The 17,540-nt window shown below is 45.2% G+C and overlaps 3 protein-coding genes across 13 annotated transcripts in view; 2 read left to right on the forward strand and 1 right to left on the reverse strand.

Annotated features, from left to right (window-relative positions):
* AGMAT (agmatinase (putative)) overlaps positions 1-5,038 on the forward strand; it is a 44,869-nt gene extending 39,831 nt beyond the window's left edge. Inside the window, exon 6 of the mRNA XM_082382089.1 lies at positions 1,826-5,038. Within this exon, the coding sequence (XP_082238215.1) occupies positions 1,826-1,873 (48 nt within the window). The 3' untranslated portion in view covers positions 1,874-5,038. The remainder of the gene's footprint in view (positions 1-1,825) is intronic.
* Positions 1-7,185, reverse strand: part of DNAJC16 (DnaJ heat shock protein family (Hsp40) member C16) — a 37,541-nt gene extending 30,356 nt beyond the window's left edge. The window contains exons 1-3 of the mRNA XM_082381360.1: positions 7,074-7,185; positions 5,071-5,255; positions 842-908 (exon numbers count right to left, since the gene is read on the reverse strand). Of these exons, the coding sequence (XP_082237486.1) occupies positions 842-908; positions 5,071-5,237 (234 nt within the window). The 5' untranslated portion in view covers positions 5,238-5,255; positions 7,074-7,185. The remainder of the gene's footprint in view (positions 1-841; positions 909-5,070; positions 5,256-7,073) is intronic.
* A 2,484-nt stretch (positions 7,186-9,669) lies between these two features.
* Positions 9,670-17,540, forward strand: part of CASP9 (caspase 9) — a 30,875-nt gene continuing 23,004 nt past the window's right edge. For 6 of the 11 annotated variants that reach the window (XR_014241772.1, XM_082381828.1, XM_082381831.1 and 3 more), the window contains exons 1-2: positions 9,671-9,871; positions 13,715-14,111. Coding sequence is in view for 10 of the 11 variants with exons in the window: in XM_082381828.1 (XP_082237954.1) it covers positions 9,740-9,871; positions 13,715-14,111 (529 nt within the window). In the remaining variant the exon portion in view is untranslated. Of the gene's footprint in view, positions 9,872-13,476; positions 13,613-13,690; positions 14,112-17,540 lie in introns of those variants that run through there. The other 5 variants (XM_082381834.1, XM_082381829.1, XM_082381830.1 and 2 more) reach the window with 3 other exon arrangements.

A 17,540-nucleotide genomic window follows, 5' to 3' on the forward strand; every position in this document is an offset into this window, starting at 1 on the left:
AGGATTGAATTCTGTGACTGTATGTTAGCTGACTTTGTCTTACTTAGAAGTAACTTTGAAGTCTAAAATTCAAGAACCTGTTTTAGGATGAAGCATCATTCTATAAGCTGAGCACTGTCTGTGGAAGAGCATTACCCTACACAAATCAGAAAGCCATGGACTTATCTTTCTTGCATATTCCAGACCAACTTACTTAAGCTGATATGTTGGAAAACTGTTAAAAACCTTGTGTTTAAATGTATTTGTAACCTTAACTCACTTTAATAAATATAGGCAAATTGTTCTGTGATTCTTTAATATAAGTTTCGGGACTTCCCTGGTGGCCCAGTGGTAAAGAATCCACCTTCCAATGCAGGGGACGCGGGTTCGATCCCTGGTCGGGGAACTAAGATCCCATAGGCCGTGGGGCAACTAAGCCTGCGTGTGGGTTCACTACAGAACCCACAGACTACTGAGCCTGCGCACCTCAACTAGAGAGAAGCCTGAGTGCCGCAACTAAGATCTGACACAGCCATAAATAAAATATATATATAAATATAAGTTTCTAGTAAATGTGCTGCCTAAGTGAGCATGTAATATAAGGAAATAGAGACATACATTCAGGGTGACTTCTAAAATTCCAATTAAAGCCTTTAAAATAGGCCAGTTTTTCTAAGAGCTGAGTGTGCAGGTACTAGTTTCAACATATTGGATGTGGCCAAATATGTTGTCTCTACCATCACCTAGAAACGGGGTCAAGGGCATGGGGAACATGCCCTCTCCGAGAGGACCTTACAAAACTGATCACCTAAGATATATTTTATAAGAGCTAAAAGATACATCACAAAGTTTGACACGATACCTCGTAAGCCTTGCTAATTTGAATGAACTTGTCTTCTGCTCCAGGATCTTTGTTTTTGTCAGGATGCCTGAAACACAAACGGGCAGGCAGTGAGGATGGATTTAATGTTCTATACATGGTCAATTAACATCTTCGTATACACAGAGGCAAATGGAAGGGCATTTTGTTAGGACAGTTTCTTAAAAATGGGAGAAGCAATTAGTTGCTTCACGTGACTATAGTAAATGAAACTGTGAAACAGGCCATTTCTTCCCAAAGCGCTTCAGCTGGGCACATTTTCAAAGCACCAGATAGCGCTCCAGGCTCTCACTGAGGAAGGTGGGATATGTATCTGTCTTTACACTGCTCCCAAACACTGCTGGAGCTCAAGGTCAAAGTCACTTATCCGTAAGAACCAACTTCTTTCCCCAGGATGGCAGCATTTCATCCCAATGTTAGAATGATATCAATGTAGGTATTTCTTCTGACAACTCAGGTAGACAAAGCTAACAGTTTTTAGGATACTCCATGAATTTGTTTAGTAACAACCATGTTCCAAATGGTATCTTGCTGCTGATGTTCAAATTAGAACATTTTAGTTTTCACTCTTCCCCTGGTTATCCCATCTGCCTGACTGCCTACTTACAAATGCATAATAATTACAAGGGCACATGTTTTAAAATGTGAGAAAAATCTAGTTTACACAAAGTGATTTCGACTAATATTGGAACTAATATTTGCTATTATACACAGCTGGCAATTAACTGTATCCATCTTGCTGCCATATATTATTCTGTAATCTTCTTGTATTTGTACCAATTTCAGCTTTGGGGATTCTAAAGTTTTGGAAAGTAGGGGCTGGGTTTTATTTCCTTAGAACCGCCTAAGATCTAAATCGGTGTTTTATACCAACTGATTTTTCAATGTTCATTTTATTAAGAGATTCTATTACAGAGCTTATTTTTTTGTAATAACTCCTGCTAACTTCTAGTACATTTCCTCTAGGAAAGGTTCTGGAAAGAAACAATCCACTGGGAAGCAAATGACAACTAAAAACAGCACCAAGTACATCGGAATAAAAAAAATTTATAACTTGACCAACTTATTCTAGCAGGAACATGTTTGAATGAATTATACCAATATTCTGACTTCTCTAAAAATAAAAAAACCTTCAAATTATTGGCTGTTGAATTTAGACATCATTCTTCCCTTAAATATTTAATCCTGTTAAGAATATTAGTAGGGAAAAAATCTCAGCTAGATGTCAATGAAAATAATGACTTAAGGAAACAAGATGGTGGTTCCAAAGTATGTTTCCGGATGACTGGAAAAAAAAAAAAGTGCTTTCAATATTCAAACTTAGGCCAAAGGCTGAGAAGATAAAAATAATGCAATTGCACAAATGAAGATTTAACATACAGAACTCTGTAGGGGGAGAAGGGAAGGGTAGGAAGGAGCTTTTAAGGAGACTGAACCAAAGACAGACTATTGAGAGCTGGGTTAAAACCACAGATCCTGAAACAGAGGAAACCAAGGCCCAAGAACAGGGAGGATACCATAAGACGGTTTTAGCTTATAAGGAATGTTTTCCTTATTATAGGAAGATACCACAAAGTTGAAAACATTTAGAAAAGGATAAGTCAGCTCTAGGAAAGTACCATCCAATGCTATTTTCAGTGTATATGAAACATTTCACAGACTACAATATTATACACACCCTTTAAATTTCAAAGTGAAGAAAATACTGCACTTGGTATCTACTGCTGTCTAGCGCTACCTTTAAGGGAATAAAAACGAAGGTAGAAAAAGTAATATAGGAAAGTATCAGACAAATCAATTATTGTTGAGCTGACTGACTACATTACACCCATTTGCTTCAAATCAAATTTTATGATGCCTTTTTCTTGGGGTGGGAGGAGTTATTCTGCCAGTGTAGATGGCAAAAGAAAAGTACCTATAATAAAACTTAATTATTGGGAGAGAAACAGTTTTTCTGAGATAAAAAGTAATTTAATATGGTTTCTGGACTACCTGCCCTTTGTTGCAAAACCTCTATATATCCTACCTCCCCCCATCGCCTCCTCCGAGCAGTTCTCTCAGGATTACTTGAGATGCTGCCTCTCGGGCTTGAAGTCCTAAAAATTCTTGCCAAATAAAACTCTCAAAAAAAAAAAAGAGAAAGGTTTCACCAAGCAAAGGGAAAGCTCTTGAGCAATGTAAGAAATACTATTAAGTGGTAAAACAGCCAAGGAAGGTTACAAATCCAATTCAATAATTAACCATTCCCCACTGTGATAGCTCATTCTGAAAAGTCAAACTGGGAAACTGCTATGTCAGTGTACAGCTGACACTTGAACAACATGGGGCTCAACTGAACTGCACAGTTCAAACCCATGTTGTTCAAGGGCCAACTGTATATGAAACCATTATGAAATGAAACCAACTGTTTCATTGATAAAATGCTGCCAGAGCCAAAACAGCAGAAAATAATAGTACAGTGAAAATATAAAGGTAAAGTAAAATTTTAGACTTTCATTGGATGATAGTTTATTTATTTCTATGGTGACGTATTATGCCTAGAGAGACTCTAATTAAGGAGGAGAAGCATATGATTTATTTAATTAATATCACAACACCCTTTTTTAGCTCTGGAAGATAGAAAAGTCAAAGCTGTACATTTTAATAGATCCCACATAACCAAGCTATCATTTCTGCTTTCAAATTTTGTCAAAGGCCATATCCTGTCCAAAAGAATATTGCTACCTTGTGAATTAATTCAAAGGCCATACTGTGTCTAAAAGAATGTTGTTACCTTATGAATTGCAGATTTATGTATTTTGCTTTAAATGCAAAGAGGCAAGAGTCTGAAATGATGTAGAAAAGAAAGCAACTTGGCTGTAGAGTCCCTGGAAAGAGGCCATGCATAATCAGAGATTGTGTTTTTAGTATCCAATTCTGGGTTCCTCATGATATGAATATGGTCTAAGATAGTTACATATTCAAAACATTCAAAAGTATATTTTATACTATCTTTCACCTTTACTGCAACCAACTGAATACTAAGACGCATCTCTCACTGAAGAAAAATGGTGTCAGGCACGAGTCATACACAGCCTGCGGTGTCATCTGCACAGTGGCAGCTTTGCTCCTGCATAACTTCCTACCCACCCAGACACTAACCCACTCACTCTCACTTCTGCCCAGATGCGTAAGTGATTAAAAAAGAAAACAGCAATAAACTACCTGCTGGTGCAGAAGGTCAACCTATGGAACCCAAAGGTAATACAGACTTAACCAACTGTGAACCTATTTCCTCACCCGAAAAACAGGGACAGCAATATCCGCCCTCAAAGGGTAATTATAAGGTTTAAATGAGATAAACAGCATAGAACCTGGAGCGTAGCATGCAGTAGGTACTTGATGATGGCTCCCATCCCAAACTGTCTTTCCTTACTTCTGGTTGGTTCACCCAGCTTTAGTCGCCTGTGTCCTCACCATCCTTTCCTCTTCCGGCTGCTCCCCTCCAGCTATATAACCTAGCGCTTCTACTTTGTCATGTCCAAGGCATTGGTGGAAGAAACCGATGATGTTTGTCCAAAATAAGTTTTAAATTTATTGCTATCCTGCTAAATCACAAACACTTGCTTATTCCCTAGCATATACAATATCTACAGGTAAAATTAAGATTTTTCTATGTGATAATTTTTTAAAGTAATGTACTCAGTTCCTGAATATTCTTACTAAGTTGAGGGCAAAAAGCTCTTACTATAAAATTTTTTTGAAAGCTTAAAAATTAATAACCTAGACAATAGGACTGGATAGTGTTCCCTTTAGCAATGGCACTCATAAAGAGTTACTTTATGAATCACGGGAAGGGCAGCTTATCCACTCTTGACTATATATATTATATATATATATATAATTTATATTATATTAAAAATATATGTTTATTAAAGTTTCCTCCTACTTACTTTAACATTAAATAAGTAAACAGTATCAAGTCAATTCTTTAAGCCACAAAATTCCTAACAGGGGGTTTCATAGTAACAGAGGCTTTGGATCTCATCACTAAAAATTCTAGAATCATATGAATATAAGTCCTCCCACATAAAATACGTTAGACAAATATATATGATATATTTAATGAACATAGAAACAGAGACAAATAAAAGCTAACCATAATTTAGGCTTCATTCTCCTGCTAAAACTGCTTAGCTTATTTTAAACTGCTATTTCTTTGTTTCACCTACCATTCCCGGGCGAGCTTCTTATAAGCCTTTTTAATATCAGCCTGACTGGCTGTTCGGCTGACCCCTAGGACTCTGTATGGGTCAAAATCCAACGCAGACAGAATTTGCAGGATCAGAACCAGAACTATCAAGAACTGCCAGGAAATGCTCAACTTTTTCACTTCCATTTCTCTTCCTTTCCAGAGCTGAAATGATTGAAGAGGCAGTAAGTTTTAGTGGTAGAAATCTGGAGAGTCTTGCTTTCTAGGTAAAGGTATAAGATATACAGATGAAAAACAAAACAAAAGATATTTTGCAGGAAAAGTGCCAAGCTGTTTGACCACATCTTCTTAAATGAACAATCTTGCTACTGTTTTTGAATATCACAAATAAGAACTATTATAGATGAAGAGATGAGCAATAAGAATAGCAACTCTCCAAAATCCTTGTATTAGAAAAGCTTCAGAAATGACTGAAAATGAATGAGAAGAAGAAATAATAAGCAAACGTGGGAAAACATACACAGGGAAATCAAGGCAACTACATCTCAAATACACTATTTCACTTATTCTGACAATAAAAGTTTAAACTTAAAATATGTGGTTAGAGAATACCTCACTGAGCACATGCTACACAAATTCATGAAATCTTAAGATTTACCATGTGCAAAACTACAAAATGAGATAGTTGTGATGTTCTTGGGAGTTAAATAAGTATAAGAATGAAAGTGAAATACTCTAAAAAAACTGCAGTTATAACTTTGTGTGCCCCAATTCTATTCTTTCTCACCATGCCCATTCAAACAAGAAAATAAGAAGCTGTTCTTTAATCACTAGCAATACTGTCATTATAAATGGAGACCTCAGATGAAAAAAAGTGGTGAGAAAAATTTTAGTTTGCCACGTGAAGGGGGATTAATGGCAAAGATCGTAGACCAGGCATGGTCTTCAAATGTTAAAGCTCCAACTCTGGTGAGTGTAGTGACTGAATTCACTGTGGATTTTGGAAATAATCCTGACTGGTTAATGAACAAGGTAGTGCTGTACTGCAGGGACATTTACACTCCAGGAGTATGATCTTTGTGATATCACACAATGATTTTTCAAGGGCCATATTTATCTTGGTTTCTCACAAATCACTAAAATATTAAGGATCAAGTATCTAATGTGACATCTTACTTCAGGGAGGCAAAGCTGTAACATTGTGGATTTTGACAAGTGGGAGTCTAAATCCTCAAGAAACTGACTGATCTGATGCCACTGTTTAGGACTGCAAGCATGCTGAATAAAATCCTAAAACAAACCAGTTTCTTTGTAAAGGCAATCTATAATCTATTCTCTTACAAAACACATACAGCACGCTAAAAATTGAGGTGATGTAGCTACTAATTAAGCACATGGACTCCGTAATCAGACTAACATTGGGATCTGTCCTCTACCACTTTATGACCTTGGACAAATTACTTAAAACTTGCTAAGCCTCATGTTCTCCTTCATAAAATGGGGGTAAATAATACCACCTTGAAAGGATCAAAATGGGAGTTAAACGTACGTAAAGGAGTTACTGAGCACGGGGTCAGCAGCCAATAAGCGATATTTACTGCCATTATTTCTTCTACCATGCAGTGCAACCAGTGCCTTATTCAACTGTGTCAGTCGCCTCCACTTAGAGGGCCCAAGTGCCGGGGCGCTGTGTTCTTTTGCTGACAGCTCGACGGTGCCGGCCTCAAGGCAGGAAACAACCTGCCCAACAGGTAGGCTATCGCCCGCGGGCAGTATCCCCCGGACCAGGCAGCCGGTCCCAGAGCTTCGGCCCCGCCTCGAGCTCCCCCCGGAGGTCGCAACCCTCCAGGAGACAGCCGCATCCCTCGCCGCCCCAGAGAACCCTGGGCCAGGCCCTATCGGCTCCGGGTTCCCCCCGGGCCCAGAGGGGACCGGGAACGAGAAGGAACTGACGGGAGATCCCTGAGCCCGCCCGGTCCCGCCGCATCTGCGGCTCCGCGCGTCACGCCGGGAAGTAGTTACCTGGAAAGGGCACCGTCCTAACCGGCTGCAGCGTCCGTGCTCCAGTTACTCCGCGGGGCCGAGAGCCTCCGCTCCACACCAGCGCTCGCCGGGTCCTAGGGAGGGGAAAGAGGAGGGACAAGCCGGAGGGCAGTCACGTGATACTTAAAGGCCCGGCGCACCAAAGGCGCGGACTGAACAGTTCGAGGGCTTCAACTTTGAGAATCTGTTTTGACCCTTGCCACCCGCCGTCTGCGCGTGGACCTGGCGCGGTTGTCATAGGAACGAGGCTCGCGCTCCGGCTGGATCCAAAAGGATGGTGGCGACCAAAGAGGCTAAAACGTGCCTCCTAGCGAGGCGAAGTCGCGATGCATGATGGGATGCCAAAACACCTCCCCTATCCAGGGAGGAGTTTCCACTTCTACCAGGAGATGGCCCTTGTCTAGCAACAGTTGCTGGGGTGGGGAAGCAGTCGCTGGTCCCTATTCTCTTTAACCCTATTCATAGAATCCTAGAGCGTCAGAGCTGGAAGGGACCTTAGGGATCGTTTCTAGTCCAACTCCACCGTATCCTGATGGGGGAGACTGAGACCCAGAGACGGGCAGGGACTTGCCCAAGGCTTAGAATCCAGGACTCCTAATCCTATATACCAAAAAGCAATCTCCACTCTAGAATGTACAAGGTCCTGTCCTAAGCACGGGAAAGGGATATGTGTATGGTGATGCTGGTGGGGGCGGTGGAGGAGAGGCACAAGTGAGTGAGGTAAACTTTCATTGAGCCAATGACATAAGTTCCTTGGGGATATAAAGAAAGAGATTTCATGTCCTCCTGCTCTGCTTATTTAGTCTTATCTCCTTTGCATTTATCACTATCTAACGTACTGTATCTTTTATTTATTTATATTGTTTATAATCTGTCTCCCCCCACTGGAAAGTAAGCACCTAAAAGCAGGGCTTTTTGGACTTCCCTGGTGGCGCAGTGGTTAAGAATCCACCTGCCAATGCAGGGGACACAGGTTTGATCCCTGGTGTGGGAAGATCCCACACGACGCGGAAGAACTAAGTCCATGCGCCACAACTACTGCGCCCGCGCGCCACAACTGCTGAAGCCCATGAGCCCTAGAGCCCACACGCCTAGAGCCTGTGCTCCGCAACAAGAGAAGCCACCGAAATGAGAAGCCCGCGTACCGCAACAAAGAGTAGCCCCTGCTCGCTGCAACTAGAGAAAGCCCGCGCGCAGCAACGAAGACCCGACACAGCCTAAAATAAATAAAAGCAGGTCTTTTAAAGTCTGTTTTGTTTGTCTCTATATTCTTGGTGCCTCTACAGACCTTGGCACAGATAGGATCTCAATAAATATTCGTGGAATAAATGAATGAATGGGGCTGAGGTTTCGCTGCTCAAGAGAATACATTCTAAAGTGGATTCCCGGTTGTGTGTGGACTTTGAGTTGGGCTCGGGTTTAAATCCTACCCGCCTCTGCCACTTACTACCTCTGTGATCTTGAACAGTGACTTCACTTCCTACAGCCCCAGCGTCCACATCTGGAAAATGGAGGAAAAGACTATCACCCTGGTAGGATTGTAGTCAGGGAGAAACGAGGCAATACAGTGTAAAGTGGCTAGCACAATGTTTTTTTTAATTGAAATATTGTTGACATAGGAGCAATTTTTTTTTTTATGCTTAATCTTGCTTCCTCACACTTTTATAGGTTTTTTTTTTTATATTTCATATATATATTTATTTATTTATTTATGGCTGTGTTGGGTCTTCGTTTCTGTGCGAGGGCTTTCTCCAGTTGTGGCAAGCGGGGGCCACTCTTCATCGCGGCGCGCAGGCCTCCCACTATCGCGGCCTCTCTTGTTGCGGAGCACAGACTCCAGACGCGCAAGCTCAGTAATTGTGGCTCACGGGCCCAGCCACTCCGCAGCATGTGGGATCTTCCCAGACCAGGGCTCGAACCCGTGTCCCCTGCATTGGCAGGCAGACTCTCAACCACTGCGCCACCAGGGAAGACCAGGAGCAATTTTTGAAACGAGGAAATGAGCCGTACAAACTGATTGTTCAGAGGACAAGATTTCTGCCGGTTATTTTCTTTGTGGGAGGTGCTAGGGTGGGAGGGAGGGAAGAGGGGAATGGGAGACCTATAAGGTGGGCTTGGTTGTATGAGACAAGTTTGGCAAAGTAAACCAGGATATCTGGGCACGGGGCGGAGACTTATGGTTTCACTGGGGGCAGGGCAGGGGGCTAGAGGGGAATCATGCCCGGGAGGGGGTCGAATGGGGCGGGACAGACCATGGCTCCAGGCATGACAGTCTCTCTTACTAGAAGAGTAAACCACTCCGAGTCTCTGCGAAAGCGAAGTAGCAATCAATTCCGGCAGGGGCCCGTGACGGAGATTCGCGGGTGTGTCCTGGGAGCGGGTCGCGCCCTGCGGGCGCGCCAGGGCGCGGGGACGGAGCCGAATGGGCTAAAGGTAGTGAGGTGGCGGAGCCTGGGGGCGGTGCAGTAACGCGGGGATGGGTTTCGAGGGCGGTGTCTGTGGGCGGGACCCAGGGGCGTGGGGAGATGGGGGCGGGGCGAAACGCGGTGGCAGGTCCCGGGGCAGGTCCTGGGGAGAGGGCGGGGCTCGGCGGCCGAAACCCGGAAGCGGTCAGAGGCGACTGGGGCTTCTGCCGTCTGCTGGACATGGACGAGGCGGACCGGCGGCTCCTCTGGCGGTGCCGGGTGCGGCTGGTCGGTGAGCTGCAGGTGGCCGCCCTCTGGGACGCTCTGCTGAATCGCGAGCTCTTCACCCCCGACATGATCGAGGACATCCAGGTGCGGCCCCCACCCCACCGCCGGCCGGCGCCCCCAGCTTCCCGCGTCGCGCACACTTCAGGTCACAGATGGGGACAGCGAGGCCGCGCGGAGAGGGTTGCTGAAGCCACACCGTGACTTAATGGCCGAGCTCCCGCCCTCTCCTCTCGCGTCTGTGCCACGCAGTACCCGCTCCCTCTGGGGAACCATTGTCAGGGAACCCCGTTTTCCCGCAGGGCGTCGAGCTCACTAAATTGCCCAGAGGAACCGAACAACCCCAAACACCTTTTCGAGGGCTTGCTAAAGCGATTCCACGCCCTGCACCATCAGAGTACACCGTTAGCTGCTGCAGCGGTGTACTGTTTTTTCCTCCTCTAACGTGGAGGTTCAGGAAACCCACTTGGGAGGTCAGACTGCCTGACACTGTATCCTCTTCGATCCGCAGTGTCCTGGGCTGTGAAGTGGGGACAACAGCAGTATTGCCCTGAGGGCTAAAAGAGATAACGGGTGTGAAACAGTAAAGTCTCAGGCACAGAGTGAGGGCACATCATATGGTAGCTGGCTGTGCCGTGTCCTCCTTGGCCAGCCCCTCATGAGTTAACGATTATGTTTTGTAAGGGGTTTGGAGATGAGGGGCCTACTGCAGGTAATGAAGAGAATAATAAAGTCAAACATTTGAGGTTCTCTTTAAAAGCACTGTCATGTCTTTGTCTTATTTGACTCTCACCACAGGCCTGTGAGGTCAGGAGGGAACAGGAGGTATTTTTTACCACAAGATACAGTGGGAGTGTGTGGCTTCCTAGAGGCCCTTGCACAGTGCCCTGTGGGCTGCTTGCAGGCCAGTTTCTGCATCATCCAGGAACTTGGCCTGATCCAGTGAGGAAGTCTTTAATAGGATAAATATCATATGGAAAATTGCCAATGAATAATAATATTAAAAGAAGTCTTATGAGCATCTGCTGTGTACTGAGGAGTGGAAATGATTTGAGGCCATACCCGTGCCATCAGGTACATTCATAGGAGTCATAAACTCGAATGTCCTTGGAGGCCCAATGGGTGGGCACTAGAGCGGGCAGCCTCTGCCCTGCCCCCCAGCTCCAGATGAGTATGGTCATACCAGAATGCTGGCCCAGTGTTGCCAGGTTAGGGTTTTGTTTTGTTTTGTTTTTATGGCTGCGCTGTGTGGCTTATGGAATCTTAGTTCCCTGATCAGGGATCAAACCCAGGCCCTTGGCAGTGAAAGCACGGAGTCTTAACCACTGGACCACGAGGGAATTCCCGAGAAGCTGGAAATCTTGATTTTGATGTCGAGTTCCCTGATTTTAAATGTTAGCAAAAATAGCACAGGGAACTCTTCTCAATATTCTGTAATAACCTAAAGGGGAAAAGAATTTGAAAAAGAATAGATACTTGTATACGTATAGCAGAATCACTTTGCTGTACACCTGAAACTAACACAACATTGTTAATCAACTATACTCCAATATAAAAAAAAAAATGTTAGCAACAAATTCGGAATTTTTAGAGAATGTCTTATGAACAATGGGCCACCATTTTGCCACCCCTAGTATGGTGGAACCACGTGGATCTGGGCTGTCATCCTGGCTTTGTTACGTATTAGCAAGTTGCAGCACCTTTCTTAGACTCAGTTTCTCTCATCCATAGGGTGGGGATAATTGTAATTAAACCCCTTAAGGTTGTTGAGGAGGACTAAATGAAATGATGCATTTAGCACAGTGTCTGTGAGTGTTCAGTAAATGTTGAGAGAAACCAAAACACCACCATTTACTTGCAGAGAAGTAGGCATGCAGCTAATTTTGCCAGTGAGAATTACCTTCTCAATGATACTATAGGTCTGTGCTATTCAATATAGGAGCCATTAACCACATGTGGCTATTTAAATGTAAATATGAAGTAATTAAAACTGAACAAAAAATACAGCTCCTCAGTCATATAACCCAAGTTCTCAGTAGCCACATGTGGCTGATGGCTGCCATATTGGACAGCACAGATAAAGAACATTTCCATTATCATGGAAAGTTCTCTTGGACCACGCTGCTGTAGGATATTTGAGGACAGGGTGGTGTCTTATCCCTGTGGAACTTGCCCAGAGCTGGGCCTCAAAGGACAACCAGCAGATAACCAGATCCCCGCCTCTTTGTCTGGTACCACCATCCTGACACCTGTCAACCTGGACCATTCCTGCAACTTCACAGTCCACCCAATCAATGCCCAAGTCTTGTCAATTTCCACTCCTTCTTTCTCTGGTATGTCCTCTCGCTTTTCTCCATTCCAGCTGCAAAGTCTCTGCCACCACCTGACTTGGCTATGGCCCACTCCCTGCCATGGTCCACCCTGCCCCCAGGATGATTTTTAAATTTTTATTATTTATTTATTTTTAATTTTTTAATACATTTATTTATTTATTTTTGTCTGTGACAGGTCTTTGTTGCTGCGCGTGGGCTTTCTCTAGTTGCGGCGAGCGGGGGCTACTCTTCATTGCAGTGCACGGGTTTCTCATTGCGGTGGCTTCTCTCGTTGCGGAGCACGGGCTCTAGGCACGCGGGCTTCAGTAGTTGTGGCACGCGGGCTCAGTAGTTGTTGCTCGTGGGCTCTAGAGCGCAGGCTCAGTAGTTGTGGCACTTGGGCTTAGTTGCTCCGCAACATGTGGAATCTTCCTGGACCAGGGATTGAACCTGTGTCCCCTGCATGGGCAGGCGGATTCTTAATCACTGCACCACCAGGGAAGTCCCAGGATGATTTTTTTTTTTTTTTTTTTTTATAAATTTTATTTATTTATTTATTTATGGCTGTGTTGGGTCTTCGTTTCTGTGCGAGGGCTTTCTCTAGTTGTGGCGAGCGGGGGCCACTCTTCATCGCAGTGCGCGGGCCTCTCACTATCGCGGCCTCTCTTGTTGCGGAGCACAGGCTCCAGACGCGCAGGCTCAGTAGTTGTGGTTCACGGGCCTAGTTGCTCCGCGGCATGTGGGATCTTCCCAGACCAGGGCTCGAACCCGTGTCCCCTGCATTGGCAGGCGGACTCTCAACCACTGCGCCACCAGGGAAGCCCCAGGATGATTTTTAAAAAGGCATCTGACTCTGTCACTCCCTTCTTTTTATTTGTTTATTTATTTGGCTGCGCCGGGTCTTAGTTTTGTCACTTCGGATCTTCATTGTGGCTTGCGGGAACTTTTAGTTGCAACATGCGAACTCCTAGTTGTGACATGTGGGATCTAGTTCCCTGACCAGAGATCGAACCTGGGCCCCCTGCGTTGGGAGCACGGAGCCTTAGCCACTGGCGCACCAGGAAAGTCCCTGTCACTCCCTTCTTAAAACTCTTCAGTGGCTTCCACAGCTTTCTTGACACAATGGTGCAGAGGTCTCCTCTCTCTGTCTCCCCCCTTATGTGTCTCATTTCTCTGAATTCACTACTCACTTCCTAATGTTCCCTGGGGTCTCAGCTAAGATAGCCCCTCCTGGAGGCTTCCCTGATGCCCCAAGGCTGAGTTGAGTGCCCCTGTACCCTTCCAGCCCCATGTCCTTTCCCTTCTGGCACTTCTCTCTTTGCTGTGTCGTTGATGTGTCTGTTCACATCCCCCGCTAGACGTTTGGTCCCTGAAGACTGCGACGCTTTGTTGCTGCATTTTCAGCACTTGGCACAGTGCTGGGCACACCGCAGACACCTCCAACGTACTGATTGAAGAGATAAAGACTGGCAGGTGGCACACGCTCAGTGCAACTACAGGCTCAATGTTTGCGGAGGTGCCTGATTGTTTAGACTTAGGTAGATGGGGAATGGGGGGACAGGGTGAGATTCACAGGAAGGCACGTGGATAATAGTGCCATGTCTTTCTTTCCAAACAGCGGGCAGGCTCTGGGTCTCGGCGAGATCAGGCCAGGCAGCTGATCCTAGATCTAGAGACCCGAGGGAGTCAGGCCCTTCCTTTGTTCATCTCCTGCTTAGAGGACACAGGCCAGGACACGCTGGCTTCGCTACTGAGAACCAGTAGACAAGCAGCAAAGCAGGATCCAGAGGCCATCAGACCCCTGGACCTCAAGCCTGTGGTGCTCGGACCAGTGAGCCTCAAACCAGAGGAGCTGAGAGTGGCGAAGCAGGACCCATCGCAGCCGAGCCAAGGAAAACTCGCTCCAGTGGTGCTGGGGCCGGAGGAGCTCTGGCCAGCCAAGCTCAGGCCCGAGGTTCTCAGACCAGAGGCACCCAGGCCAGTGGACGTTGGTTCTGGAGGATTCAGTGAAATCCGTGAGTACCAAGAGTGGGTGGTGGGTGGGTGTACTGAGCGGTCATTGAGGAGTGACCAGTGGTACAGCTGGGTAGGGTGAGGTTTAATTTAATTTTGGTGTTGTCTTTCTGAGTACTCGTAGGGGATGGGTGGACTGTTCTGGTAGGTCTTCAGGAGAGCCTCTGCTCTGAAAAGCCCGTGTTGAAGTCTGTTTTGGATGTTGCAGGTGTTGATCAGTATTTCCAGATCAAGCTGTTGTTTAGGATTTGCCTTTGGGTCCAGGTGGGTGGTGTGGACTAGCCCAGGCCTGGGGGCAGGAGGGAGGCAGCTGCCTGTTAAGAGTCTGCCCCAAGCAGGCACCGTACATACCCTTACCTCCTTCCCTCACAACAACCGTGCAAGGCACGGGAAACTGAGGCTCAGAGAGGTTAAATCATCACCCAAGGTCACAAAGCTGCATCTGGTAAAATGCAGAAATCCAAAGAGTGCAGCTGGATGATTTTTACCTATGTGTACACACAGATAACCAAACCCCAGATCATGAAGACATAGAACATTCTATGGGGGTGGTGGGGGGTTGTGGTGGTGAGATGAATTGGGAGATTGGGATTGACATATATACACTAATATGTGTAAAACAGATAACTAATAAGAACCTGCTGTATTAAAGAAATAAAATAAAATTAAAAAAATTGTATTTTCTACTTAAGGAATTTAAACAAAACAAAACAAAAAACAGACACAGAACATTCTGGTGTCCTATAACACTCTCTTGTACCTCTTTCCAGTCTATTCCCACTCTTACCCCATCCAAGGGAATCACTATTCTGAGCTCCGTTGTCATAGATCCCTTTTGCTTGTCCTTAAACTTCAATATAAATGAAATCCTATGTACTCTTTGAGTCTGGCTTCTCTTGCCATCATTATGTTTGTGAAATTCATTCATGTGGTTGTGCATATCAGTAGTTAGTTCTTTTTCATTACAAGGTAGTTCTTATTCTGAATCATCCACAATTTATTTAACCATCTCTTGTTGATGGACATGTGGTTTTTTGTTAGGGCTTCGTTTCCATGGCAGCACATGGAGATCCAGCACATCCTTTTTCATGGATGCCTAGTGGGCCATTGCATGGATGCTAATAATATTAATAGTAGTAATGGTTAACCTTACTGAGTGCTTACTTTTTGCAAGGCACTGTTTGGAGTGCTCAATAAATGATTTATTATATTTATTTATTTATTTATTTTTGGCTGTGTTGGGTCTTCGTTGCTGCACGTGGGCTTTCTCTAGTTGTGGCGGGCGGGGACTACTCTTCGTTGCGGTGCTCAGGCTTCTCATTGTGGTGGCTTCTCTGTGTTGGGGAGCACGGGCTCTAGGCGTGCGGGCTTCAGTAGTTGTGGCACTTGGGCTCAGTAGTTGTGGTTCGCGGGCTCTAGAGTGCAGGCTGAGTAGTTGTGGAACACTGGCTTAGTTGCTCCACAGCATGTGGGATCTTCCCGGACCAGGGCTTGATCCCGTGTCGCCTGCATTGGCAGACGGATTCTTAACCACTGCGCCACCAGGGAAGTCCCCTCAATAAATGATTTAATTTAATCTTACCAACTCTCTTGTAAGGTAGGTGCTACAGTTTTCCCAATTTACTGTTTGTTTTGTTTTGTTTTGTTTATGTTTTTTGGCCGCGTCGCTCGGCTTGCAGGATCTTAGTTCCCCCACCAGGGATTGAACCCAGGCCACGGCAGTGAAAGTGCAGAGTCCTAGCACTGGACCGCCAGGGAACTCCCCAGTTTACTGTTGAGCAAAGTGAGTGACAGGTTGAGAAATGACTTGCCCCAAATCACATAATTAGTGAGATGTGGAAACAGGACTGCAGTCCAGGCTTCCCCACTGTCTGCTCCGCTGTATGGTCTCACATGTACTTTGCGCTGTATTTCATTTATCCACCCTCTGTTAATGGACATTTGTGTTGTTTCTGCAGTGGCCTTGCATGTTCATCTATCTCCGACTGGGGATACGTTTCTAGAAATGGAATTGCTGGGTTAAAGTGTACATGTTCCCATCTGATAGATGCTGCCAACTTGGACTTCAAAAACATGCCATTTTATAATCACACCAACCGTGAATGAAGGAGACCATTTTCACACACTCTTGCCAACAATGAGTATTAACATTTTTTCCTATGTGATGGGCAAAAAGTGGTATCTGTTTTCTGTGCTGAATAACTGCATGATTTTGGATGACTCATTAACGCAGAGAAACAACATACATACTGAGGGTCTGGGGAAGAAGACCAGTTCTGGAATTGTTCATGTGCATTATTATTCCACCATTAAGGAGGGAGGCAAAATACAAAGTCCAACTGTTGCTATCTTGTTCGGGGAAATGTCAGTTTGAGTCACTTAGGGCCAACAGTCTTGACTTAAAGCTTCCTGGTCTTGTGTGCGTTATTTTATTTCCTGTTTGTTGTGAATATTTTTTCCCAGTGGGAGCTTAAATCTGAAGGGTAAATGATAATAACAATAATAAGATCACTTTAAAATGTATATATTGATACACAGTGCTTTTTCAGGTCATCAGAACAACTCTGTGCAGTGGTAGACAGGGCAAGCTCCTCTGTTATCACGCCCCATTTACAGGGGAGGAAGCTGGGCTCTGAGAACAACTCAGTCACAAAGCAAGTTCAAGGTCAGAGCTAGGGCTTGGGCCTTGGTCTCCTGGCTTAATAGAGCGACTGCCCCATCTACGCATGATCTGCTGAAGGATGTCCCTTTTAGGTGCTGGGCCGGAGGCTCCTAAGTACTGCACAGGAATGTTTCCCAAGGTAGGTTTCATGGTGACCCACAAAGGAAGAGTTCTGTAGTCATACCAGTGGATGAGTAGGATTAAGGCCACCAGTTGGACTTCTCAGAGCCTTTAATAAGTTAATATGGGAAAGTGTGCCCTAGGTCAAGGTTTCTCAAGGCGGGGGGGCGATCTCCCCTCCCCCCAAGAGACATTTGGCAATGTCTAGAGACATACTTGGTTGTTACGACTGAGGGTGGGTGAGTGCTGTTGGCATCTAGGGTAGAGGCCAGCGATGATGCTAAACATCCTACAATGCACAGGACAGAACCCCAAACAAGGAATAATCTGGCTTAAAATGTCAAGACTGCGGGGCTTGTATATACGTACTGCTCTGGAGTATGAGTGTTAATAATAATCATAGCTAAGCTCACTTTTATTAAGTTGTCAAATGTGTCGGGTTTTATGTACCTCACATGTACTAATGAACTGAGGCATCACCGCAGCCCTATGAGGTTGGTAGTTGCTCCTCTTATCCCATAATACAGATGGGAACCGTAGAGCCCCCGAGACTGAATAACTTGTCCAATGTCACGCAGCTGGTAAGTGGTAGAGTAGGAATTTGAACCTAGGGACTCTGGCTCCAAAGTCCAGATCCACTCCGTCTACT

This window comes from Balaenoptera borealis (assembly GCF_965194805.1).
Source record: "Balaenoptera borealis genome assembly, chromosome: 1".
Classification (NCBI taxonomy): domain Eukaryota; kingdom Metazoa; phylum Chordata; class Mammalia; order Artiodactyla; family Balaenopteridae; genus Balaenoptera; species Balaenoptera borealis.